The following is a 26,505-nucleotide window of genomic DNA, read 5'->3' as shown; positions in this document are numbered from 1 at the left end:
TGTTGTTGGGAGCAGGACTGGGCACAGAGCAAGCTCGTGATCTTGTCACCCCATGGTGAGCCTGCCCAACTCCTAGCACTCCTGCCAGCCTCCTATAGACTTGAACTGCTTAAACTTGCTCTGCTTAATTCCTCTGGATTTATATTAATGACATTCAGAGTTGTCTGTAGTAGTTGTCTCAGCATTTTGTTGATTTTTTCATTGCCTGATAATTCACAGCTCTGTTCCTGTGCCTCAGACTGGTGCAAGGACAGCTGTGTGCAAGCCACAGTGGCTCACCCATTGCAGCACCAGACTGTAAATCTCACTGCTTGCTGCCCTGCCAGGCAGGTCCTTTTCTCCCCATTACTTGTTAACTCCAGCAGCTGATGATCATCTTTCCCAGGTTGATGCAATTTTTGTGACACCAGAATTAGTTTTCTGCTGCTTTTATATGCCATGCTAGGAATGAAAGTCTCACAGTAACTGCTCTGGCTCAAATTTCCACCCTCAAAGTAATAAGGGCATTAGCCCAATCTCCTCAATTCATTTTGTCCCTGGCACGTTGTTATTTGTAATAAGCTTTGTAAAATGTTGTTAGGCTTTTTCCTGACATAAGTGAAGGGTAGACAAGCAGACTTTGTGTCTAGAAACAATGAATTTTAATAGCAGTCTTTCAGTGCTGCTTTAGTCCCTTCCAGACTGGCTTCTCCACCCTGGGATTAGGTACAGACAGCCTGTTCCTCCTGCCCAGGAAATGGCTGGCTAGTTCTTGCTCTATCATGCTTGACAGATCCCAGGGACAGGAAAGCTTGCTGGTAGCTGCTGCTCCTGTGCACATAGGGGAGGTCTTGAAAACATTAGTCCAGTTGGAAACGTGTAGGACTATTACTGGGCTTGGCTGGAGCCAAGTCAGAGCTCAAACATCTCTAAGCCTTTTTGAAATGATGGTATTTAACCTGTGTGTGTGTGGCAGAAGCATCCATGGACCAAAGCCAGCTATGTCAGCCTTCTGCTTCTGAAGGGCTTGGTGCAGCCCTGTGCTCTTGGGGGTGGGAGGGTGAATCTCTGTGGGAAGGAGACTGGAGGGAGATGCCTGAGCCCATTCCCTTATCTGCTGACTGGCATTGACAGCAAATCATGATTAATTCCTGTGCACCTCACCTTTAATGTAGCACCCTCAGATAAGGAGGTGCATCAAAGAGATAAGGAGATGCTCCTGCATAGCAGGAGAGAGCTGCTGCCAAGACTGCCAGTCAATGGGAGGAGGTCATGAGGAGTGGGAGCCTGGGCTTGACCTGAGACCTTCTCTCTCTCTCCAGCTTTCATCCTCATGATTATTCTGGCCCTCATCCGCATCAGCAGAGGCCAAGCTGAAGGTCACCCGTCCATGGCCCAGCTGTCGGGCATCCGCAATCTGTTTGGGGTGTGCGTCTATTCCTTCATGTGCCAGCACTCCCTGCCGTCCCTCATCACCCCCATCTCCAAGAAGAAACACGTCAACAAGCTCGTGCTGCTCGATTACATCCTGATCCTGGCCTTCTACAGCCTCCTGTCCTTCACTGCCATTTACTGCTTCCGCAACGACTCCCTCATGGACATGTACACGCTCAACTTCACCAACTGTGAGATCATCAGCGTGGCCTTCATTCGCTACTTCCTGGGCCTCTTCCCGGTCTTCACCATCAGCACCAATTTCCCCATCATCGCAGTGACCCTGCGCAACAACTGGAAGACCCTTTTCCACAGAGAAGGGGGCACCTACCCGTGGGTGGTGGATAGGATTGTCTTTCCTGCCATCACGCTGATTCCCCCGGTGCTGGTGGCTTTCTGCACCCACGATCTGGAGTCCTTGGTGGGGATCACAGGAGCCTATGCTGGGAATGGGATCCAGTATCTCATCCCGGCTTTCCTCGCCTACTGCAGCCGCAAGGACACGCAGCTGGTGTTCGGCAGCGGGACGGTGAACAAGCACCTCTCCCCTTTCCGGCACAGCTTCTGGATTGTGTTCGTGCTCATCTGGGGTTTCTCTTGCTTCGTGTTTGTGACTGCAAATATTGTCCTGAGTGAGTCAAAGCTCTGATGGAGCTCCAGAGACTCCGGCATTTCAGCTCCCCCTCTGGAGCTCTGAGGGGGAGAGGCAGTATGAAGGGAAGTTTCCAGGCTGTTGGCGTGGTGACACAGACTTTCTTCACTCCACATTGGGTGAGGGTGGAGTGGACTCAGCCTTGTTACGGTTCTGGTTCTCAGACAAAGCCCTGGGGCTGAGCCCTTGGCAGCCTACACGGTTAACCAGTGTCCAGCCGTTCCTGCCTTTGGCTCTGGCAGAGCAGCACATTCTCTGTCTGTCCCTCTGTGGTTCTCTGTGTGCTGCAGGTCTCGGCACACAGGAGAGAGGCAGCCTTGGCTGCATCACTAAATGTCCCTTCTCCCAAAGGCAGGAATGTGCTGTGCAAAATCCAGCAGGAGTTTGGGATAACTGAGTCTCTTCTTTCTGCTGAGACTCCTTCAGACCAACCTCCTGTGCCAGCTGAAGGAAAACATAAGGGTATAAATAGACCTAATTCAGAAGGAAATAATTTTGTGCTGTTACATTTTCTTTTTCTAGAGGCATTATCATGTTCGTGCACATTGCCTGGGATTGGGGATCTTTTGCTTATAGCTGGATTTCTCCAGCCTGGGAGTTTACATTCACACTTCCATCCTGTTCTCCCTTGCTGTGGCAGCTCGGTTGAGCAGAGCAGTGCTCCTCTGCATGCAGGGGTACAGCTCTTCCCACTGGAAAGGGAATGAAAACCGGCACAGGACTCGGAGCTTTCCTCTGGCAGAGCCCTTCTACCTTTCTCAGCTTTGCCCGGGCTGGTACAAGCAGCCAGGCCCTGACTCCAGCGGCCGGGATTGGGATCGGTGTGGGCTGGAGGTGCTAATTACCCAGTCCTGACACGCGAGAGGCTCTGGCTGTGCACACTGATGCGTTCCCAGCTCCCGCGTTGGGTAATTAGCCTTGAAACAAGGTGGGTGTTAACTCAGGGGAATGAGCTGGTGCCAGGAGGAAGTGGCTGTGCCCTGGCTCAGCCCTGCCTGCAGCAGCAGAGCTCCCAAAACAAGCGAGCAAAACCTGAAACCCTGCTAGAATTGGGCTTGAATTCACCCTCTTGTGTTTCTGCACAGGGTTAAGGTGGGCTTGTGGCTGCTCCTGCTCTGCTTCTTTCAGAATTGGGCTGCTCCTCCCTTAGGCAGCTCTAGCAGAGTCGCTGCTCTCAGGATGGCCGTGGTCACTGTAACACCACACTTTGTCACCAGGTCCTGTGTTCAGAAGCCCTAGGGCACAGATCATACGGGGTTTCCTGACAGAAGGAAGAACTTAGAAAGTTTTCCCCTGAACTATTTAAACCCCCCTGTTATCAAAGCAGGTTCAAAGCCAGGTGCATGGCAGATCCTCCTGCCCTCTGCACTTGCTGCAATATTAAATGTCATCGCTCACTAAAGAAAGCTTTGAGCTGCAGCTCTTTTTAATCAAGCTCTGTTTTCAAGTAGGACTTTCTGGTTTCCATATGACCTGAAGTGCTCCTCCTGGGGGAATATGCAAGTACCTGGAGCTGTATAAAACCACTTCATGGCTTTTAAAGCAAAACCCTGCACCTCTCAAGCCTGAGCACTGCCACTGTGTCCTTGCCGAGCTGCCTGGAGAGAATTTGCAGAGACTGTTCATCTTCTCTCCAGCTCGATCCTAAACAGGCATTGGCAGCCCCTGCTAGTGAGTTTAAACATCCCCAAGTGCTTCTAGAGAGCTGATGTGGCATCTTCAGTACCAAATTAAGAAGGTGTTTTACAGGTATCTGGTGCTGGTGTCTTGTTTAGGAAGCAGTAGTTTGGAGGGCAGATTCATGGGGCAGCTGTGCTGGAAGCCACCTGTGTGGCAGCTGGGAGCTGGGCAGAGCTGGCAGGAGAATTGAATGCATTGATGAAATGAGCCTTTGGAAGCTGGAGATGCTGAGGGGGCTGTTCCTCTGCATGAGAGTGCAGGTGTGGGTTCATGGAGGGGCTGAGGGCTGTCTGCCCTGAGCTGCCCATGTGCTTCAAGGCCCTTGGCTCAGCTCCTGCCCTCCACACGCCCATTTCAGTCTCTTGTCGTCACATTTCATTGCTGTTCTCTGTTATTTCATCTCCTTTACCCTTCCTTCCCTTCTCAGGAGGGAGGGAGCCTAGCCTGGCACCCTTTCTCCTGCCATCTCTTGCATTTAAAGATGTGCCTTCTTTTCCCTGGCCGGTGTGTTCCCCTCTCCCCCTGGCAGTGGCTTCTGAGGGGCTGCTCCTCCAAGAGCTGCTTGGATCCAGGTTTTGGATGTGATGGAATGCTGAGGGCTTGTGTTCCAGCCCCAGCCTTTGCCGTGGTACCTTACTGGGAAGGACTCTGCTCCCCAAGGAGCATGAGTGCTTCTCAAATAAATATCCATGAATTCCTAGACACCCGCTGTCCTTGCACAGCAGCAAAACAAATATATCCGAGGAATTGGGGTGATTAACAGAAAGAAGCTCTACAGCAAAGAACATTTTTCATATAAAACATGACATAGCAATGCCTTAAAAATTACTTGAGATAGCGGGAAGGGGGTGGTTCAGTGCAGCCAGCACTGGCTGAGGGGATGCTGGGTGACCCCGTGGTGCAGGGCACAAGCTTTCTCCTCTCACTCATCATGAATAAGTCTATTTTTATTTGGCCATTATCAGCACTAACAATTCATTATTGCAGATTCACATGTGATGCTTTGTCCTGACTGTAATTAGTTTTAAAAAAATGGGATTAAAACCAATAAAATGTACATTATACATCTGGTTTGATCTGACTTCTTTTTCCATCCCTTCCTTCCTCGTGCTTAGGCACGGAGCTGCTATTCCTGGAGGGGATGGCTGTGACGGATGGGGCTGCAGGTCAAGGAGAAGTGGCAAGTGGAGAGGCTAATGGAGACCCTAACCTCTTCTCTATTAGCCTACTGCAACTCTGGGTGCTAGCTGCAAACTCAATTAAAACATCTGTACTTTCCCCTTCTCAATTACGGCTCCTTACACTTAAAGCCAAACAAATTGAATTTCTCTGCTGCCTCAGGCTGCAAAGGAGTTTCTGCCAGCAAATTTATTATCACCATAAAGCGCAGCTTGATTTATGTTAAAATATTAAAGCAGATCTTTATGATGGAAATAAACACTTTCTGCTGTTATTCTCTCGAAGGACCTCACAAGCAGCGGCAGATTCTGGGGCTTGGGCTGTAAATCTGAGGCCAAACTGGCAATTGGGGAGGAATTCAGTCTATTGCAGCACTTGGAAGAGCGATGGCCAGGGAAAGAAAAACTTTGAACTTGAGTTGAAGCTTTAGGCAAAGCTTCACCACCATCAAGGAGCTGTGTGTCCCTGAGGGGATTCAGCTGTTTGAAGGTTTGGGGAAAGTGCTCACCAGCCTTGCCCCTGGATGGATTTGGGCAGCCCAGGAGCTGTCAGTGGCTCAGGGAAGGGCACCTGCTGCAGAGTCTCAGCTGGGGAAGGTTTTGTGCCATGGCTTTGCCTTGGCAGGAGGCAGCAACCAGGAGGTGACTACACCTGCTGCTCCCCCAGGCATCCTTGGGCACAGGCATGGCAGCTGTCCCCAGCACCTTCTTGGCTCTGTATGTGTCACTGGTTTGTGATTTAACCAGTTCCACCCGCTCTAACCTGAGTCACCATCTCCCCAGAGCAGCACCAGCGTGTCCTTGCCATTGGAACCCCATCCCAGCGGCTGAGCTGTGCTTTGCTCCCCCTCTCCTCATCAGGATGGGTCTTACAATGCTGAGCAGTGGGGCAGTGAAAATAGGACCTGCTATGGAGATGTCAGAGCTGGCAGAGGTGGGGGTGGGTTTGGGGGGACACTGTCTGCCCCCCACAGTGGGGCTGAGCCCCAGAGGAGGGTGCCCAGCAGTGATCCAGCCTTATTTCTCTCTTCATAGCAGCCCACAGCCTCCTGAGGTGTCCCGAGTGCCAGAGCAGGCTGAATTAAAAAGTGATTGATTAGACAATTTCACCAAAAAGAAATAATATCCCTCAACGTCTGTTAAACACTAAATTACCCAGCCCCTCTTTGTATAGCTTAGCCAGAGGGTGCTTCCAGACTGCTGCTTCCCTGAAGGTTTGTCCCTGGTGTACCCACGAGCAGGAAGATGCTGCAGAAGCAGCTCAGTCCTTCCTTGGTCCTTGAGGGTCACAGATGCCACCTGCACTGGACTGGCCATGCCCCAAACATCTCCTTTCCCACCAGTGCCCAGTGCCTGGCACCAGGAATGGGAGAAAAACTGTGCTTTTTCATCCCAATGGACATGTAAAGATGATTATGCAAATGCCACCATGGTGGCCAGGGTTGTGGACATTCACATGGGGCACCCAGAATAGCCCTGGCCTTACACTGGGTGCTGACACCCAACCCTGGGGCCACCTCCCCTGGGAGCACCCCCTGCACCCCATTTACCCTGTCCCTTGCTGTCCTCTGCCTCCTGCAGCAAAGCCCTTCTATAAAACATGAAACAGCTCCATTTGGCCTCTGCTGAGTCACCAGGGACATCACTAATTAATTTAAAACGCGGGTTGGGGATTTTTAGTACTTTTTTTTTCCCTTTTCTGGTCCCCTTTGCTGTCACAGCCCCAACCTCAGCTCGGGTTTGACTGCAGCTGTGTATGCTGGCTTCCTTGAGCCAGAGAGCCACAATTTGAGGGAAAGTTCCTAAGGAAACTGAAGCTTCTCAGGGACCAGCCTGTCACTCCGGGGGCATCTGGGGCACTCTGCTGGAAAAGCTGCCCCGGGTGAGTGGGTGCCATCACCTGTGGTAGCCTGGATTACTACCCTCCTCTTCAATCGGATTTATTTATTTATGACTTTTATTTATACACCAGCACCTCCCACCCTCGCCAGGAGGCTTGGAGGGGCTGCCAAAGCCATTAAGAGACAATTGCGATGATAAATAAGTAAAGGGAATTAAAGCGCCGGCACCAGTGTGTGATGGCAGCCAGGCTGGGGGATGGGGGGACTGGCTGGATTTAACCCCAGACAGATGGGTGGATGCATTGATGGACAGATGGACGGACAGCCAGATTTGCCAATGCTTTTGAGCCTGGACCACGCGTGGCCGGGCCCTTCTGGACCTCCTCGGGGTTTTGCAGCCGTCCCTGGGGCAGGGCTGGGATGTCCCGGAGCAGTCCCTGCCATCATCCCCTCGCTGTTCCCGGCCCCGGCTGCTCGGTGGCTGCCAGCAACCCCCAACAACTGTGTTTTAATACAGAAAAAAAAAATTTAAAATAAAAAAAATAGAAGGAGCTCTAGAGCAGCTTCCCGGGGAGACGCTCATGGAGGAAGGCGATGCCAAAGCAGCTGAGAAGAGGGGCTGAGGGCTGGGACAGCCTGCCAGTCAGTCACGGGCAGCTCTGCAGCCTCGTGGTGCTGCTCTGGGATGGGGCTGGAACCGCCCGGCACAGCCCTGGGGGCCCCGGAGCCTCAATTGCCATTTGCCAAAGTCTCTGTCCCCTGCCTGGGGCTGCTGTGAGCCGCGGCCGCCTCTGCTCGCGCCCCAGCCCGCCAGGGAAAGGGCTGTGTCAGACGTACATGAAGAAAAGAATTAAACCCGGCTCATCTATCACACCTGATTTATGGCTCTATCAGCCTGGGAAGGTGGGAGGAATTTTTCTCTTTCTCATTCCCCACAGCACACCTTCCCCGGGGCTGCTGTGCCGAGCTGGAGATCCCTGCCCGGCTGTGACAGCATCGCTCACGGACCCGAGCCCAGGGCCAGCAGTGCCCGACACCCCAAAGCTGAGCAGGGGGCATGAACCCCGGCTCCAGCCTCTGCACAGGCTCACGGCTCCTCATTAAACCCTCGGAGCCGTTGCCATTTTCCTTTTCCAGCTTTCCTTCGCCGGTGGGACGAGCCTGTGCCGCGGCTCAGCAGTAACGGGACACGGACGGGGAGGGGGTGCACAGGACCATGAATATTCATGGTCTCCATGATGCCGAGGGCAGCCCCGGAGGATGGAAGAAGGGTCCCCAGGCAGCTGAAAATGTCTTTTTAATGACCTGGAAATGGCGCTTCGAGTCCTTTGAATGAAACCAAAACGTGACGGCGAAACGGCGGCGGTGCATTTGGCGTCCCCGATGCCAGCCCCGCCTGAAGTGAGAACTCAACCCAGCATGTACCAGCCCTTGCCGGGCTCCTCTGACTCCCCCAAAGAGCGCACCGGGACCCGCCGAGCCGCTTGGAGCATCCCGCTGCAGGCGGAGCAGGACCCCGGCAGGCCGGAGCCCGGCCGGGAGCCGCTGGCTGGCCCGTGGGGATACCCGGGCCAAGGGCAGGCAGAGGGGTGCGGACACTCCCCTGTCCCCCCATCACACCTCCGACTCCAGGCTGGAGACCCGCCGCCAGGACCCGCCGGCGCAGGGACTCGCCACCCCGCGGGCCCCCAGCGGGTCCCTGCTCTCCGTGCCCACCGCCCGCAGCAAGGCCAGCTCCCCGCGCCTCCCGCAGTCTCTGCAGGCGCTGTCCCAGCGCCCGGAGCCCCGCTCACAGCGGTGCACCCCGGGGTGCTCCCGGGGCGGCGGGGACCCCCGCCAGAGGTGTCTCGCGTAGAGGGGCAGGTTGGCGTACGAGTTCATGCAGGCGCGGGGAGCGCACGCCGGCACGGTGGCGGTGGCACGGGGGTTTTGCCGGCAAGCCTCCCGGTAGGATGGCAGCCTGGTCACGGGAGAGTGCGGTGGCAGCCGGCCAGCGGCCTGTGGGCACCGGGAGCCGCAGCCGTACCCGGCCTCGGCTTGGGGAAAGAGGTCGGGCACGTCGGAGCGGGCGGGCGGGCGAGCGGCCCCGCAGCGCCGCAGCCCCGCGGGTCTCCGCTTGTCGCCGCGCTCCCCGGGCACCCGGGCCGAGCTCGCCCATCGGCTCAGCTTCTCCCGCTCCATCGCCGCCGCCTCCGGCCGCGCCGGCTCGGCCCTGGCTCTGCAAGTCCTGGTGACTTTGGGGAAGGCTCCGCGAGAGCAGGATGGAGGCAGGAAGGCGCTGCTCACCTCCCGCTTCTTCTCCGCTGCCGAGAGCAGCCGGGGCAGAGTCCCTGAGCCCCCGTGCGTGCCGTCCCTCTGGAGCAGGGGGTTGTTTTGGAGCAGGGGGTTGTTTTGCAGCCGGTCCCCACGTCCCGACGGCCGCTTGTGCTCCCTGTAGATGTCCGGTGGTGGGAGGTCCCTGGGGGATGTGGGGGGCGGGAGGGGAGCCCCGATGTGGTTCCCCACCAGCATCTGCTCCCCGTAATCCCCTCCTGGGGAAGTCTTCACCAGGAGATGGGGGAAATTTGTGAGGGCTTCATCCCCTACACCGCCCCCCCGAAACTTCAGGGGGTGCAGCAGGCGGGGGTGCTCGTTCTCCCCTCTCCAGTTCTCCTCGCCGTGCAGACGGGAGTCCACAGGGATGGGCTGGGGCAGCGGCAGCCCCAGGGGAGCACCCTTGGCAGCGTAGGCTCTCCCCAGCCTCTCGGCGGGGTGCAGGCTGGAGGGGGGCTCCCGGTGTGCGCCGGTGCTGTTCTGCACCACGAGCTGGGGTGTCCTCAGGGAGAAGGTGGTCTGGAGGCGCTCGCTGTGGTTGCTCCAGTCCTCGATGGTGCGGGTGGCCTGCTCCAGCGAGCCGCCCACGCTGGCTGTTTGCACCATCTCTTTGGCCGCCTGCAGCATTTTCAGCACATTGGCCTGGGCTGAGCTGGCAGTGACATCGGGTCTGGGTGCCCGCCCGGGGCTCGACAGGGTCTGCACCCCATTGAAGCAGCTGTAGATGCCCTGTGGGGAGAAAAGGCCCCCCTCATTGTCAGCAAGGTCAGTGGGGTCCTGCCCCCCTGACACCACCCTGCTGGTCTGAATTCATACTGCTGAGGCAGCTTCAGACACCCCCTCCCCAGCACCCCCAGCACTTGTCAGCGTGGGTGACACCATCATCTATCACCCTTTTCCCCAGGGATGATAATCAGGACGTGGGGTCATTCCCAGGACTGAGCCCTTTCCCCAAAAGCTGGCTTTTCTCACCAAGATCTCACATTAATAAGAATATCTCCAGTCCTTCCCATGCAGGTCAAAGCACAATGCCCACCAAGCTGTGTCCAGCCCTGTGACACCGTGTGAAGACATTTGGGCCCCTCGAAAGCCCCTGTCAGCATCCCTCACCCTGCTGATGGCCAGGAGGAAGTCAAGCTTGTGGGACTTGGGGACGGAGTGACGCAGCTTCCAGTAGATGAGGTGCTCCCAGGCGAAGACCAGCAGGCTCAGCCCCATGGCCACCAGCAGCATGTAGAAAACCCCAGCCATGTTGTCGATGTCCAGCTTGCTGCTCATCACCTCATTCTTCTCATTCTGGCAGATCCCTGACAGCCAAACTGTCTCCAGCTTCTGGGTGTCACCTGGGACATGCACAACAGTGCAGGGGATGAAAATCCACCTCTGGGGATCATCTTCCTAAGTGCATCCCTGTCCCTTTCCATCCTACTATGGGTGGAGGAGGATAAAGAGACCCTTAAGCTTCTGGAGCTGGAATCACCCAGTGCTCATTGGCCTGAGCATCCCCCCAGCCCCTTGTCCCTCTGAAGGGCCCTCTCATGACTCTGTCCCCCACCCATGTGCCAGCCAGCCATGTTTACTGTCCTCTTCCCAGGCTTCTCCTCAAGACCCTCAGATGTTGTCCACAGCCATCTCCAGGATTTTACAGCCCCAGAGGGAATGACACCCACAACACCCAGAGGACTTCATATCCCCTGAAAGGAGCTGGTGAAGTCCCTCACTGCCATCCTGCCATGAGGAGGTCAGCTGTGAAGGCTGCAGAGAGATTGAGGACCAAAGCCCCGCGCCCTGGGTTAATCTGCAGGGCAGGAGTGGGGTGAGGATGGGGACAGGAGCTCAGGTAGCACCCACCATCTCCCAGGAACTGGAGCAGGGCCAGGTCAATGGCCCGCTTCCAGCGCGAGTCCTTCTGCAGGGCGATGCCGTAGCCCGTGGTGGCAAACACCTTCCCGCTGCCGATGGTCACCAGCTTGCAGCCCTCGTCCTTGCCCGCCATGTAGTTGAGCACCGCCGCGTCGTAGATGAAGGCATCCAGCTTCCTGCCCCACCAACAGGAGGAAGGGTGAGGGGGGTCTGAAAGCCCATTTCTGGGGGACGGCTGTGCCTATTTGGGGAGCTCAATCCCTTTCAGAAAGCTGTAGCCCATCTGGGGGTGGTTCTATGTGCTCTTGAGGTCCCTGACCCATCCTGGAGTGCTGTAACCGCACTTGGAGGGGAAGTATCCAACCTTAGGGGAAGTTGTGTACCACTTGGGGGAACCATGCCCCATCTGGGGTGAGCTGCATCCCTTTTGAGGGGAGCAGAATGAAGCACCCCATCTGCAGCAGGTTGTGCCCTGTCTGGGGGTCCTGTACTTCATCCAGGGAAGATGCACAGAGCCATACCCTGTCTGGGACAGCTGTATCCAGCCTGGGGGACTTACATCCAACTTCTGGGGGGTTGTAGCCCAGTTGAGAAATCCCTTCTCCATCTGGGAGGTCCTGTACCCCATTCCAAGGAGCCACAGTTATTTGGGGGTGCTGTATGCCATTTGGAGGAGCTCTGAAAGCCATACCCCATCCCAGGGAGCCATACCCCATCCCAGGGAGCCATACCCCATATCAGGGATCCGTACCCCATATCAGGGAGCCATACCCCATCCCAGGGAGCCATACCCTATCCCAGGGAGCCATACCCCATCCCAGGGAGCCATACCCCATCCCAGGGAGCCATACCCTATCCCAGGGAGCCATACCCTATCTCAGGGAGCCATACACCATCTCAGGGAGCCATACCCCATCCCAGGGAGCCATACCCCATCTCAGGGAGCCGTACCCCATCCCAGGGAGCCATACCCCATCCCAGGGAGCCATACCCCATCCCAGGGAGCCGTACCCCATCCCAGGAGCCATACCCCATTTTGAGGCTGGTGAGGGCGTCCTCCACAGAGCGCTGGTTGTACTTCACCATGTGGGTGTGCATGTCGGGGTAGTTGCTGCGGATGTTCCTCTCGGTGCTGCCGTTGGGGACAGTGCCGAAGCGGAAGGGTGGGTACTGCTCCTGTGGCCTCTGGAACTGCAATGGGGAGCCCCAGGGCGTGGCATCACACAGTGCCCAGCGTGTCCCCAGCATGTCCCCTCCCCACAGCCAGCCCTCTGCTTATGCACTCATGCCCAGCCAACTGGCAGTGATGTGTAGCTCCACATACATCACTGCCAGTAACTTCTAAAAGGTTGGGGTTTTTTTAGGGATTTTTTAGGGTTCCCACCCCAATGAGCAGCCCTACCTTCCTGTCACTCAGCCCCGACACAGTGTCAATGTACTGCTCCTGGATCATGAAGGCAGCCAGGTTGGCTGTGTAGCTGGCGAGGAAGATGACGGCGAAGAAGGCCCAGATGAGCACCATGATCTTGCTGGTGGTGCCCTTGGGGTTCTCAATGGGGACTGAGTTGTTGAAGACCAGAGCCCACAGCAGCCAGATGGACTTGCCAATGGTGAAGGAGGGACCTCCTGGCCCTGCAGGGACAGGGAACAGAGGGGAGAGTTGTCAGCCCAGCCAGGGAGGTGTTTCCCCTCCCAGCTCCCACCTCCCCAACTCACTCTTGCCACTGGTGAGGTTCTGGTTGTAGCCAACAGGGCTGAAATACTCGAACACGAAGACGGTGATGGCCACCACAGTGAGGCACATGACAAACATCATGACCCACACGGCTGGGCTATAAGGCTCTGCAAAGCAAGTACAACTTTGTGAGCCTCGAAGGACATCCACTGGTCCTCTGAGGACTGCCAAGAGCCCTCCTGGATGGATGGGGCTCATCCTGCTTATTGCCCCGCCTTGCAGAGGAGTTGGAGTTGGCAGCACCGTGGCCAAACATCTCCACAGGGAATCAGGAGAGAAGGAGGTTGCTGCAGAGCTAGGGGATGCAGCCATGCTTCCCCACCTAGACTAAATCAGATTCTTACCAACAAGGAGATGTTTACAAAATGCTGCTCATCTCCAGGGTCACTGCAGGAGAATTTCCCATGGGATCACAGGTTGTTCCCCATGATGGTTCTGGCCACAGGACTGTGCTTGCATCAGGCACAGAACCAGCCCCCCAGCCCTGCTGAGCCCTGGGGAGAGCCCCCCATGAGTGGGGACAGGCAATGAGCCCCTGCCTGCCCAGGATCATCTGGGATGGAGCAGCAGGAGCACTGGGGACACATCTGAGCCGTCAACAAGCAGCCGCCGAGGTCCATTTGTCAGCGCGTCCTTTGCTGTCAGGGAGGAGAGGCCTCCCCTGACGGGGCTGTGGCTCATTAGCGCAGAGCCAGGAGACATGGGGACATGGGGACATGGGGACATGGGGACAGCAGACCCTGGTCCTGCCAAACCAGGGCAGGATGCTCCGTCTGTCCCTGGGGCTGGTGAAGGTGACCCTGCCTCTGTGGGACTTTGGGCTCTGTGGCATGGAGGATGAGGAGGATGTGCCCAGGCTGGTGGTCCCTCCTTCCATGGAATCCCCAGCACCCACCTGCCCCCTCCCCACACAAGAGCCCAGCCCCAGCTGAGCTGGGACATTGCTGCTGTGCCCTTGCCAAGAGCTGAGAGCCCTGCCCGAGCTGAATTTCCTGACGACCTTGGCCAGTCTCCTCCCCTTCCTAGGCTGCAGCTTTGCTGGTGTAAAACTCATTAAATAAAACTTTTAGCACTGGTGGTTTCCTACATTTGTCTTAACCACTGCCTCTGGTGATGGTGGCAGAGATGTGTCCCCAGAGGAGAGCTCCAAGCTGGCAAATCCCCCCACGTCCCCATCCTCCCTCCTCCACACAAAAAAAATGAAGAGGAGAAAACCACTGAGCCCAGCCTCAGTCTCCAGTTTCCATCTCTATAATAAAAGGATTATTCAGGCAGAGAAGGAAGAAGCCCCAAAGCCAACAGCACAATCTCCTTCCCTTATGACTTAGGCTTTTTTCCTTGAAAGTTATTAAAACCAAACAATATTTCCGATTTGCATTTGTAGGAAGCATGGGATGAACGTGCAGAAAGACAGGGGGACACAGGGCTCACCCAGGAAGGCGGAGGGGGACACGGTGCCGTTGCTCCGGGCCACCATGACACTGATGCCCGTCTCCACAAAGGGCACGGAGAAATCCACAATCTCAGACCGCTCCTCATTGATGGTGAGGGAGCCGATGGCCATGTCTGCACGCTTGTAGTACACCTGGAAAAGGGGCAGGTGGGCTTGGGATGGGCAGGGGGACAAGCAGAGGGACCCAGACCACTTTCCCCAGGCATTTTCTCATCTCTAGCATTTCCAGCCTTAATTTCTGCCTTTTTGAAAAACAAAAAAATCAGATTCCTAAGTGAGCAGTGGCACAGACACAGCCTGCTGTGGGGGTGTTCATCTTGAGGAGTTCATGCCAAGCTGTCCCCTGCCCACAGTCCCACCACAAATCCCATCCTCACCAGGAAAGCCCCAGGTCAGGGGTGAGTGGTGCTCTCCAGGGAGTGTCAAAGCAGGGCTCTGAGCCATGCCCATCCCTACCTCACCAATCATGCCGTTCCAGACCCCACGGACAATCTTGCCGTGTTTGCCGTTGGTCACCAGGTAGAGGTCGTAGGAGAACTTCACCGTCTTGGCCAGCTTCTTGAGGATGTCGATGCAGAAACCTTTGCAGCACAGCTTGGTGTAGGGATCCACAAGGCCATCACCGCTGGAAACACACCAGGAAAGATGGGTTGGACCAAACAGAGATGCTGTTTGATCCAAGGAGTGCCAAGGGAGTGGTGGCCAGAACTGCCGAGCTCCACGTTCCTGCTCACCTCTGGGAGGAGTTGGTCTGCTTGCGGCAGGGCACGGTGTTGCGCACGCAGACCCCCGTGCTGGGGTCCGTGTTCTCCACGATGACAAAGGGTCTCTCCTCCAGGGTGGCCACTGTCAGGTGCCGGTTGTCGACCACGGGCTGCATGAAGGAGCCGTAGCGGGGCCACACCGGGTACTTCATGTGGATGATGCCTTTCTCCCACTTGCCCACCTGCCCCCAAGGGAGAGCGCATGGTCACCCCAGCGTGGGGCTCTGTGGGTCACACATAATCCTACATCCATCCTCCCACCTTTGGGGCTTATTCCTGGTGAGGCCCATCTCAGCATCCCTTTCCCCACACACCCCCAGACCATGGGGTGAGGTGCTTCCTCCTGAGCCCCAAGCTTCACACTCGGGTGAGCACAAACCTGGCCAAACCTTACCCAAAATACTTTTAAACTACCAAAAAACACCCCATGCATCTTGTTTCAGATCTAAGTGTTTGGCTGCTGTTCTCCAGAGGTGGGCATCTTAATTTCTGACTTTTTTTGAACTTATCACCTGAATTGCAAGGGAAAATTGACAACTCTTGGCAGAGCTTGGGTGCTCACCATTGCTGCAAATCCCCACCACAGCACCATGGGTGCTTTTGGGACCAGCCACGGTACTTTTGGGTTTTGCACGGTAAAACCCACCCCAGGGTGGGACCCCAGCCTGTGCCTGGTCTCAGGCTCACCCTGCCCAGCCACCCTGCAGTGCTCATCCCAGGGGGCCTGGGGGTCCTACCATCTCCCAGAGCCGGTGCTGGTTGAGCGTGATCACCACCATGGTGGGCCTGATCAGGTAGCCACCTTCATTGAAGGAGAAGTCCCTGTGCTCCCACGTCACATTGAGGAGGTGCCTGGTGGGACACAGAGCCTGTAAGCCTCTGGCTGTATGGCCCTGCACTGTACAGCCCCCCTTCTCCTCCTTCTCCATCTCCTTCTCCTTCTCCTTCTCCTTCTCCATCTCCTTCTCCTTCTCCTTCTCCTTCTCCTTCTCCACCTCCACCTCCACCTCCACCTCCACCTCCACCTCCACCTCCACCTCCACCTCCACCCAGGCTGTGGGGCTGAGAGTTGTGGACCAGCTTTAGCCCCCATGCAAGGGGCACAGGGGAGCTGGAAAAAGCTCTTCCAGCAAGGAGGCACCAAGGATGATGGCCCAGTGCAGGGCTGAGGGTGCACAGACTGCCACAGCAGCCCCAAGGTGCCACAGAGCTATGATAGACCCTCAGGGGTCCTGAGTTGCCAAGAAACATGGGAAAAGGCAAGGGAGATGCTGGGAGATCTCTGGGGAGGTGCTCCAGGAGAATCCCAGCCAAGAGGTGTGGACTATCAGCTGCAGCCTTCAGTGAGCATCATCCTTGCTGCTCACCAGTTCCATCCCCCTCCTCCCCCACCCCTTCCCTCACCTTTTCCCCGCTCCTCCCATTTCCCACCCATCCCAGGGATCCCCTGCCTCACCGGTAGAAGCTTGTGTTGGTGGTGGTGGCCCTGGTGGGGGTCCAGCAGTCCCGCCCCACCTCTGGGAGGTAGCCATGGGCACGGAAGAAGCTGGCTGCCCCCATGGCAATGATGGCCACGCCATCCCGCACCTTCTGCCGCAGGCTCAGCTTCCAGCTCTCCGTCACCACGCTGATGAGCCCCACTGGGAAGGAGGAGGGTGGCACCTCCATGTTGCCCACTGTCATGCTGGGCACAATCCAGATATATCCAGGCCCCACAAGCCCGGCTTGTTCCGCCATGGAGAAGAGATACTCAGCCTCCTCTCGGGAGCAGTAAACAATGAGCACCTGGGCGTCAATCTGGCGCAGGAGCCGCTGCGTCCTGGAGCTGCTCTGGTCCTGGCTCATCTCGAGGGTGAGCACCTCCTGCAGCTCCCAGCCAAAGTAGCTGGCATCCGTGAAGGAGCGGATGACATCCAGGAAGATGTTGTAGCCTGGGTAGAGGCTGGTGATGACAGCAAAGGAGCCCCAGTCGTATTCCTCCAGCACCTTGAAGATCACCTGGATTTGCTGCTCAATGGAGACACCCAACTGCAGGAAAGCTGATCCGGGCTCCTGAGGGAGGAGAGGGATCAGGGGCTGCTCTGGCATCGTGATCCAGGTCTCTTGCACCCATGCAAGCCTCCTTGAATTTGCCATCATGGAAAGTTCAAGATTGCCATGAACTGGTGCAGCCCACGGGCTGGAGATACCCAAAATCAGACTAACCCTCCTCTTAAGAACTTCACCCCATGCAAAGGGTCAACTCCTGCAGCTTCACATCCATTTCTTAGCACATTGACCAAAAATTCCTCCATCCTCCAAAGGAGATCATCAGATTCTCCTTAAACCAGGAGAAGGAGGTGGGCAAGAGCTCTGCCAGGAGCATAAATCCCATCCCTGCTTCATCTCACTACCTGCAGCCTGAGCCTGTGTGGCTCCTTCCCTCCCGCTCCACCTCCCCGGCCATCTGGCCTCTCATTAGCAAACCTTAATTGGTCTGATTCTGTCTTAAATGATTCAGCGAATGGCAGTTGCCGAAGGTCACGTGCAGGCAGCAGGGTTTTGCCACCCAGACCCCCTCCACCTCCAGAGAAGTGGTCTGGGGTGAGCCCCAGAAAATCCCAGACAGGGAGGAGAAGACAAATCCCTCCACTGACCCTGAAATACCCAAGCCCTGGAGAAAGCTGCAGAAAATCACCCGGACAGCAAAGCCGTGGATATTTTTCCATTGCTCCAGGGTCCATCTGAGCCCTCTACACCCACCTGAGTTCACTGCACCAACCAAAGCCCCCTGCACCCAGTGCCACCCATCCACAATGAGTTCAAGGTGCTCCACGAGCCTCAGTGGGTACAGGCAGGGCTGTGGGGGGCAATCCAGGAGGATTGGACCCCAAACCACTATGCAAGAAAAGCACAAAATCTGTTCCCTGAAGAAGGGCAGGATCTCCAACCAGGAAGAGCAAGCACTGAAACCCCTCCAGCACCCAGCCCAGGCAGGGTGGGATGAGCTGCTGTGAGGGGATAACCCAAACCTCCACACCCAGGACCCTCCAGCCTGGCTCCAGCTCTCCTGCCACCAGCAGTTCCCAGGTGACAGTTCCCAGGTGACAGTAACTGACAGTCTCTGATGCCAGCGAGGAGCAAAGACACAAATCCTGTGGTGCACCTGAGATTATCACCACAGCTGAGCAAGGCTTCTTCATGCTGCCCACCTGGCTATTCCAGGGCAGGATCCAGCCCCAGCAGAGAAGGAGGAAGATAAGGTTGTGATAACCCTGCCACTGCCCCAGTGCCACCAACCCAGCATCCTGTGGTGAACACAGGAAGCAGCACACCAGGGAAGGCCCTTCCACAGGGAGTTGAGATCCTATCCCAGATCCCATTAATGGGGCCCCTCCTTGAAGTCCCCACCATGTCCCACCCCCCAGTCAGCCACAGACACTGATCCACCAGTGCCCCTGATCCCAAAGGCTGCAGCCCAGCAGTTCCTCTGCCCTCCAGCTTTCCATATCCCTTCCCTACCCAGCTCTAACAGTTCCTCATTTCTTACATCCCCCCTGGAAATGCCAAGTGAGCACCTCACCTTTGGGGTCAGGACCACTGCAGACCCGCCACTGATGCTGATGATAGGGACCTGGGTCTGGGAGGAGATGAAGTCAAGGATCTGGGCCACGGCCTCCGTGCCCACGTTATCCTCAAAGACGATGCCGTGGATCTTGTGGCTGGCGAGGATGTCGCAGATCTGGGTGAGGAGGGTGCTGGGGTTGGTGTTGTTGACGACAACAGTGATGGGGTGGATCTCCAGGGGCATGTCCAGGAAGCTCTGGGGGCTCAGGCGGGAGCGGATGTGCAGAGGGTAGGACGTGCCCCCGAACACCACGGCCACGTTGACCACTGGCTCCTCAGGGCCCGGCAGCAGGATGTCCGTGAAGGCGGCCGAGCAGCCCAGCACCATCCACAGTAGCAGAGTGTGTGCCGGCGCTCTGCCCATGTCCACCAGCGTGTCCCTGCCAGCACAGGACACAGCCCTCGCATCCAGCTGCACATCAGGACCCTGAGCCCCGCTCGCCCCAGCCCTCCCCACTGCCCTGGGATGTCACCATGGAGGGCTGGCCTCAGGGAATGAGGGGACCCCTTGGACCTCTCTTGGACATGTGGTGAAGGAATGACCACAGGGCTGCACTCACCACCACTGTACCCCTCAGTGCTGTGTCACTTGTCTCCAGTCTTATCAACCACTAACTCTTCTCAGCCAGTCCTGCTTCCCACCACCACCCTGTCCTCATCACCCCATCACCATCTCCCTCCTGCTGCCCTCCCGTCCCACCCAAAAGCCACCACTGCTACACTGGTCCCTACAATCCCTTCAGTCAGGGGCAGGGACAGGTGCCAGGAGGGGCTGGCAGCTCCTTGGTGCCTCTCTCTGCAGCAGCCAGCCACCTTCCATATTCAAAGTCTTTGCCCTTGAGGGATGGTCCAGGTCTGCACCCTGCCTGTTGGGATTTTGCAAATCACAGTCACTGTAGTAGCTGGTCCCCTGCCTGTCCTGCTGCCTGTCTCTGCCCATCACTGTACCTCAGCCTCTCCTCTGCCACAAAATCCCAACCAATGCACCTGTCTGGCTCCGTATCTCCAAGTATTCCCTCCAAGTTTTCCACAGCATCCTTCAGCTTTCCTTCCTCTTCTCTTTACCTGCAGTGTGTCCCCGCTGCTGGCAGAGCCCACCCAGATGGGACACCCTTCACACTGTGTCTCTGCTGGCTGCACCCCAAATCCAGGCGCTCAGGGGCTCTTTGGGCACGTTCTCTCTGCCAGATCCCCAGCTCCTCACTGCCAGTGGGTGCTCACACTGCAGCAGTTGGGGTGACAGTCCCCTGAAGGGGGACACATCCCTGCCCACCCTGATGCACCCTTGTGCTGGAGTTCACCTCTCAGAGACCACCAGCAAAACCAACCTGTGGCCAGGGGCATCCAAGCCCCTCTGAGTCCCATTTCCCCCAGGGCTGTGACCCTCATGCCGAGCTGGGCAGCAGGGAGGGGGACAAGCAGCCCTCCACAGTGGCACCAGCCACACACCAGTGTTGCTTCATGCAGCAAGGTGCCAGCTGGTGCTAAGAAACGTCACTTGCAATTAAAAGCTGCTGTTGCTTAACGTGTCTCCAGCACAGCCAGATGCTCCTCTTACTGAGTCCCAGCTGTTTTTGGGGTCTGGGCTGCCCCAGTGACCTGCACCCCATCGCTGCTCCATGCCGCAGTGACGGACACTGCTTCAGCACACTGCGAAACACTGCCGGCGTGTTGGACTGAAAATGCAGGATATAAACCCAACAGCTGCCTGGCTGGGCACCCTGCAAGAGCTGCTTGGTGCAGATTTGAGCACTGGGGCTGTCACCTCCAGAGAGACAAGGAACACAAACCACTCATTTCACTCCTGTACCCCATGGCTACCGGGAAGTCTCGGGCACCTGTCCGGGCACTGATGCTCACTGGGCAGCATCTCTCTCAACCAGGTGAGTTTCATAGGGAATCACCCACTCCCAGCACCCACCATCACCCAGGGGGTTCCCCCTGCCTGACTGCATCCCCCACCCCACCCCACATCACAGCTGGTGGAGCTGCAGGAGCCACAACGCCACACCGATGGCCGCAGCCAGGGCCCCTTGGCCAGAGAGGGCAGCAGGTGAGTCATGCCATGCTGGCAGCGTCCCATGCTCCGGCACGGCCAGCTCAGTGGCAGGGCAGCCTGCACTGCCTGCTCCTCACTGCAAATTCCCAAGTATTTTTAGTCCTGTGATAAATAATTCATCGGGAATCCGGCATCAGCTACCCGAGCAGAGAGGAAGGGGAGCAACACGCCACCCAAAACAAACAGAACCGCCCTGCCAGCAGCACTGCCCGTCTGAGCCCTCCTCAAGGACATTTAAATATACTCTGGGCCCTTGTGGTGATTGATGGGGTTTGCTCGCGCCAGCCCTGGCACCTCACCTACTCCAGGCCCGTATCCTCCTCTTCCTCAACTCATCTCTTGCCCAACTCAGGAGCCTTTTCCAGTACTGAGTGATCCAGGCACAGACCAGTGGTTGTCCCTTGCCATGCCAAGCTCTGTCACCCCCTGCTCCTGGCTGGGACTGGGGATAGGGCTGAGCAATCTGGTTTCTCATGGACCAAGCCGCAGGTGGAAAATATCCCCATCCCTCACATCCAGAGCACAAATGGCAGCAGCAGAGGGGAGGTGGGCATGGGCTCATCATTCAGTCAGTGCTGAGACAACCAGGGCAATGAATTTCCATCCTTTCCAGGAATCCAGTGCCACCACAGAGTCAGGCTGGCTCACCACAGCCCTTGGTGGACATGGAAGAGGATGGAAGGGTTAAGGACAGAGATCCTGTGGTTGGCAAGGGCTCCATGTGCAGGTTGGAGACAAGGCTGCTCCAAAATGGCTGAATTTGGGAGGCAAAGGGCAACCAGCTCCTCCAGCCCAGCTAACACCATGTGTTTCCAGCCCATTGTTTCTCATACTGAGCTAGAGGAGTACAGGAGAATTCGGGGTTTTTTTGTGGGGGAATGACAGATAGCAGGAAAGTGGTGGAGGCTGGGGAGAAGCTGAGCCATCCCAGAGCTGCTGCCAGAGCTGGGGCTGGTCTTGGGCTCAGCACAACACAGCAAAGCCCCTGACAACTTAAAAGAAAATCCACATTTTCCAACCCCTTGCAGGAAGCACTGCAGAATTGGTCCCTTGGGAAAAGACTTTCCCAAAAGGGAGGTTTTCCAGCCAAGTGAAGGGCCCGTGGCCAGTCAGGATCAGGAGGAAGGTGGCCATGGCTGGGAGCCTGGGCAAGGCAATGCCACCTCCTGGCAGCCTCCCCAAGGACCAGAGGGTACCACAAAGCTGCTTGGTGGCTTTGGCACTTGTTTTTTGTTGCTTTGGGGTAGTTTTGAGCAGGTTAACCATCTTCCTAGGCACAACTTCCCCTGGTGCACCACAGCCACAGAAACCTCATGCTAAAGGCACCAACAGAACCCTCACCTCTCACCAGATCCTGAAATGTCATTTTAATACAACAGGGAAAGTTTGCTCCTCATTTTAAACCTCTTTTTTTGCCCTCACTCCTTTCCCTGCTCCAAGAGAGGGAGAATTCATGCAGATATTTTGACCTCAGGAATGGGAGAAATAAAACTCCAAAATGCTAAATATCATTCAGGAAAGAGAAACCTTATCCCCCAAAAAAAGCCTGCGAGCCTGAAATCAGAGGAAAAACGCAGCCTGCGCCAGGGGATGAGGAAGTGCTGCTGATGGACGGAAAGGACAGAGCAAAGCCAGACCTGGTGGGAGCCATGTGGGGAGGAGAGGGGGCACAGAGGAGGGCATCAGAATGTGCCAGGCTCGTCATTTCCCCGATGGGGACACCCCTGTGGAGCAAGGAGACCTCGATCTAGCCCCTCAGAAGGGAAAGAAAGCAGCAAAACCTCCTCAAAGAAAACTCATCCCTGTCCCCGTGCAGGGGGGATGACTCGGGAGAGAGAAGCACTGGCAGCCCCCGGCAAGCACCGTCTCCTTTCAACCTTCATCCGTCAGCACCCGGCATCACCCTTCTCTTCCTCACCACCCTCCCCTTCCTCGCCCGCGCCTCCGACAGCAACAGTTGCGGGCCGGGGGCTGCGGGCCGGGGCGATGCTCAGGGCCCCAGACACGCACGCACCGAAACGCAGCTTAAAAAGGTCGAATATGGATTAACCAAAAATAAACGCCAAGTGTCCTGCCTGCAGCTGGGTTACGCAAGGTGGCGGCGGGGGACACAGGGCTGGTGGCACCCAGGGAGGTCTCCTCAGTTTTCCCTTCCTCCCTCTCCCCCAGAGCCCCCCAGAGCAGCGCCCAGGATCAAGGCTCCTTTCCGTCCCGTGCCCGGGATGCGAGCAGGAGCTCTGGGGATGCGGAGGGATGCTGAGCTAGGGGAAGACGGGCAGGGAGAACCCCCACCCCAGAGAAAACAACCTCCTCATCCCTAAAAGTTGCTGGCGGCGGTGGCAGGGCGGCAGCGGAGCCCGTCGGGCCCCGGTTGCCCCCGGCCCGCCCGGTACTTACGGGACCGCTGCTGCTCGGTGCCTACATGCCCCGCGGCTCCGGCGGGGCTCGTCCCACCGGGGGCTCGGCTCTCCCAAAGCTTCCCGTGCTGCGGGGCAGCCCCCCGGGGCAGGGTCGGGCCCCGCCGCGGCTGGCGGGGGGCTCCGGCGGCCGCCGTCGGTCCCGGCTCGTCCTTGGCGGCGGCGGCGGCGGCTCTGCAGCGGCGGCTGGAGGCAGGGACGGGAGCGGAGGAAGGAGGGAGCGGGAGCGGAGCGGGTGTGCACGGGGGGGGGCCCGGTGGCAGCAGGTGTCTCGGCGACCTCCGAGCCCCGGCAGCCATCTCCCCCCGCCCCGGGACCGGCGGGGCTGCCCGGGCGGGACGGTCGGGAGGAGCGCGGGGGAGGGATGCGGGGATGGAGGCTGGGGGGAGCCCGGGGGCGGTGGAAGGACAGGACGTGTGTCCTCCCGCCTCGCCGCAACTTCGGGGCTGGCCGCCAGCCCCGGTGGAAGGAGGGGGGACGGGGGACAGGCAGCCCTTCCTCCAGAAACCGGCCCGCCTCTCCTGGCACCGGGACCGGCCCCGCTGGCGGACAGAGAAGGGGGCGAGACCCCCTCCTTTCCTTCGCCCCTCTCCTCCATCTCCAGGAGGGAAAACCCACGGTAAAATGGCACAGACTGCCTCTCTGGGCAGTGCCCGTCCCTAGTCCCGGTGAGGGCTGGAGGAATGCGGTTGGACTCATTCCCTCCCGCCAATATATTCCATCCCTGTGCAGACTGGATTTCTGGACACTGGCCAGCTGCCCACCGTGGTGCCCACCGCGGTGGGGCCGGTGCAGGACAGCCGCAGGGTCCCCATCGGTCACAGGGAGGGGGGTGGCACTGAGCAAAGCCCCCGCAGGCAGCAGCATCCTCCAGCTGTCGCCAGGGCCAGTATTAAAGCATCAGCTGATCCCGCAGCACTGGTTTAGAGCAAGCCAGACTGGGAGACGGGGGGAAGGGGGAGGGGGGCAGAAAAGGGGAGAGATACAGCAAAGGAAGGGGGGAGACAGGCAGGGGCCCTCCTGGGGCTCCTTTGTCCCTGGGCGGTGCTCACTCTGCCCCAAAATGAGCCAGTGGCTTTGGGCAGAGGGACCACGGCTCTGGCAGGACCTGGCAGGAGTTAGAGCTCAACTCAGACTCCACTGTGGGGGGCAGATTCTCCCAAACCTCCCGATGTCCCGGCTCAGAGCCGCCAAAACACTGGGCATCACCCCGGGAGCACCTGCCCTCTCCAACAGAGCCGGGTGCCAGCACTGCCCGTGCCCAGGCACTGCCCTTCTGCCTTCCCCAGGGACAGCTGCCTGGCTCGGGGACAGGGCCACCCAAACGGGTTGTTGGGTGTCTGCCACCAGGCTGGCACTGCAGCCACCTGCAACAGCATCCTTGTGGCTGCTGGGCTTGGAGAGGCCGTTCCCAAAGAGGTTTTAACTGGCCTGAAATCCTTCTGTCTGCCTGATGCAGGACCTCCACACACCATCCCTGGTCCCTGGCCACCGTCTGCCCAGGTGCTGTGGGTGCCTTTGGGGCACCTCGAGGATGCAAAAAAAAATCGAGGAAAGAGAAAAATGCATCTAAGGCTGCGTTTTAATCCCTGTAAAGCAGCACCCAGTCTCTCTACAGGAGAGCCCAGTGTCTGAGGCTGCTGCAGTGTGAGGGCTCAGGACAGTGGGAGATGCAGGATCTGTCCTGTCCTGGGTACATGCTGGCCATGTCCTGCTCCCTCAGCCTCAGGCTGCCCATCTCTGCCTGATGCTGGCAGCACTGTCCACTCTCTTGCCCAAAGAGAGATTTAAGGGTTGGCAACAGGTCCTCAATACCTCAAATTCTTCTCCCAGGTAGATGAAAGGGTTTAACATTGAAGAAGGCAGTGGCTGCATTTGACCCTTTCTGCTACCCTCATGATGCAGTGTGGGACCAGCTTCCCAGAGATCTGGTCCTTTGGGGCTGGAATAGAATCACTGAGCTGTTCCCATGCCTGTATTACTCCTCTTGCAGCTCAGAGTCTTCATTTATCTCTCCCAGGACTGGTTGCTCTCTGTACTGGATCCCTCAGAGGGTCTTGGCTCTCAAAGATTTCTCAGCAGAGCTTCCAGGTGAATTGAGGTGGGAGACAGCAACACCACACCTGGGACGGTACCCAGCTCCACCATCACATCACTCTCCAGCATCCCCATCCCATGGGACATTTAATACCATCACATGAGACAGAAACAACCCCAAGTCTGGTGCACAGCTGGGCACACCTGGAAGGTGTCTGCAGTGGAGACAAGCAGTGGAGGACAAGGACTGGTGGTGACACTCTGATGCCAGGCCCCCCAGCCACATCTCCTCTCCATTGGGTCCAGTGGCTCGCAGTGAGCAACTGCTCTGAGAGCCCAACTGCAGTTTGCAGTTTTCCTGGCAAAGTCCTTCAGTGTCTTAAAAAACAAAACCCCCAGCATTCTTCTTTGGGAAAAGGAAATGAATTCCCAAATCTGACCTGCTGCTGGGTGCCTTAACCACAGCACAGTCCCAGCAAAAGGAAATCAGCCAGCTTCTCCATCGCTTCGTTACCTTTCCCTGGCATCTCCTCTTGCAGGAGGCTCTGTAAGCAGGTTGATAAATGCAAGGCATGGTGCTCTGACAGCTCCTGGTGTGCAGCCACCTCCTGCAGGGAAGAGCTCGCTGGCAGCCGGGCCAGGGGAGCAAGGGGAATGTGGAAGAGTCGTGTTGGGACCCTGATGTTTGTCCAGGTTTGCACTGGCCCATCCAGGCTACACCAGTCAGAGAAGTGCCCCAGGCTCCATGCAGACCCCTCAGAGCCCACTGCAACCCCAATGGCATCTCACACCCTAAACTGGGGTTAATCCCCACATCCTGGCCCAGCCCCATCTATTCTGGCTCCCCCAGAACTCCAGCCTTGCAGAGCCCCTGGGAGGCTCCAGCTCCAGCATAAAGCTGCACCCCAGACCCTGCTCAAAGCACCCACCCCCAGCCAGGAGAGCAGCACACCAAGGATTTGGTATGTCCAGCTCTGCAAGGCAAACCCCAGCATCAGCCTCCTGTTCCTCAGAGAAAGTCAGTGCAAGGTTTCTAACCCATCCTAGACCAGGACTTGGGGAAGGAGAGGACCTGCACCTGTGCACTGCCAGCACAAAGCCAGAGCTGTCCCTGGAAAGGTGGGGTGGCATCTGGGTGTCACAGCCCTCCTGGGCTGTTCCCACAGACTTCTGCATCAGATTCCCACAGGTCCCTCTGCCAGAGCTGAGTCTTGCAGGAGACATTTGTGACAAATGAGGTTTGGCCATGGATCTACACCCATTCTCTGCCTGTCCTCATCCCAGTCCTGCATCCATTCCAACATCCATCCCAATCCCTCCTGTTGGCTGCCAGCCTCCCCTTCCCAAGAAGTCTGGCCAAAAATTAAGAAGCTCTGAGCCCAGGTGCTCCTATTCCCTGTCCTGTTGGGTCTCACTTGAGATCTAGATGATCTTCCTCCACCCTGTGCCACTTTGAGCTGACAGAGCCACCTTCCTTCCCCACCTCCCCAAGAG

At 57.3% G+C, this 26,505-nt stretch overlaps 2 protein-coding genes across 3 annotated transcripts in view; one reads left to right on the top strand and one right to left on the bottom strand.

Moving 5' to 3' along the window:
- TMEM104 (transmembrane protein 104) overlaps positions 1–4,809 on the top strand; it is a 43,150-nt gene extending 38,341 nt beyond the window's left edge. For both annotated transcript variants that reach the window (XM_033076891.2, XM_033076890.2), the window contains exon 10: positions 1,302–4,809. In XM_033076891.2, coding sequence (XP_032932782.1) covers positions 1,302–2,062 — 761 coding nt within the window. In that variant the 3' untranslated portion in view covers positions 2,063–4,809. The remainder of the gene's footprint in view (positions 1–1,301) is intronic.
- A 2,816-nt stretch (positions 4,810–7,625) lies between these two features.
- GRIN2C (glutamate ionotropic receptor NMDA type subunit 2C) lies at positions 7,626–23,072 on the bottom strand. Its single transcript, XM_033076976.1, has 13 exons — positions 22,955–23,072; positions 18,455–18,878; positions 16,349–16,944; positions 15,630–15,744; positions 14,863–15,074; positions 14,585–14,753; positions 14,107–14,260; positions 12,657–12,782; positions 12,343–12,572; positions 11,971–12,131; positions 10,929–11,116; positions 10,188–10,420; positions 7,626–9,806 (listed from the first exon to the last, which is right to left on the bottom strand). The coding sequence occupies exons 2-13, from the start codon at positions 18,860–18,862 to the stop codon at positions 8,379–8,381; spliced, it is 4,020 nt and encodes a 1,339-aa protein (XP_032932867.1). The 5' UTR covers positions 18,863–18,878; positions 22,955–23,072; the 3' UTR covers positions 7,626–8,378.
- Between the last annotated feature and the right edge of the window lie 3,433 nt (positions 23,073–26,505).

This window comes from Catharus ustulatus, chromosome 20 (genome assembly GCF_009819885.2).
Source record: "Catharus ustulatus isolate bCatUst1 chromosome 20, bCatUst1.pri.v2, whole genome shotgun sequence".
NCBI classification, from domain to species: domain Eukaryota; kingdom Metazoa; phylum Chordata; class Aves; order Passeriformes; family Turdidae; genus Catharus; species Catharus ustulatus.
Note: the sequence above shows the minus strand (reverse complement) of the source record. Positions and strands in the feature narration are given on the sequence as shown.

Excerpts from the sequence above, each read along its gene's own strand:
- GRIN2C (XM_033076976.1), bottom strand. The coding sequence starts at position 18,862 with ATGGGCAGAGCGCCGGCACACACTCTGCTACTGTGGATGGTGCTGGGC. Across the intron at positions 16,945-18,454 it reads CAGTGGTCCTGACCCCAAAG|GAGCCCGGATCAGCTTTCCT; the intron begins GTGAGGTGCTCA and ends CTCCTCCCTCAG. Across the intron at positions 12,132-12,342 it reads CGGGGCTGAGTGACAGGAAG|TTCCAGAGGCCACAGGAGCA; the intron begins GTAGGGCTGCTC and ends TCCCCATTGCAG.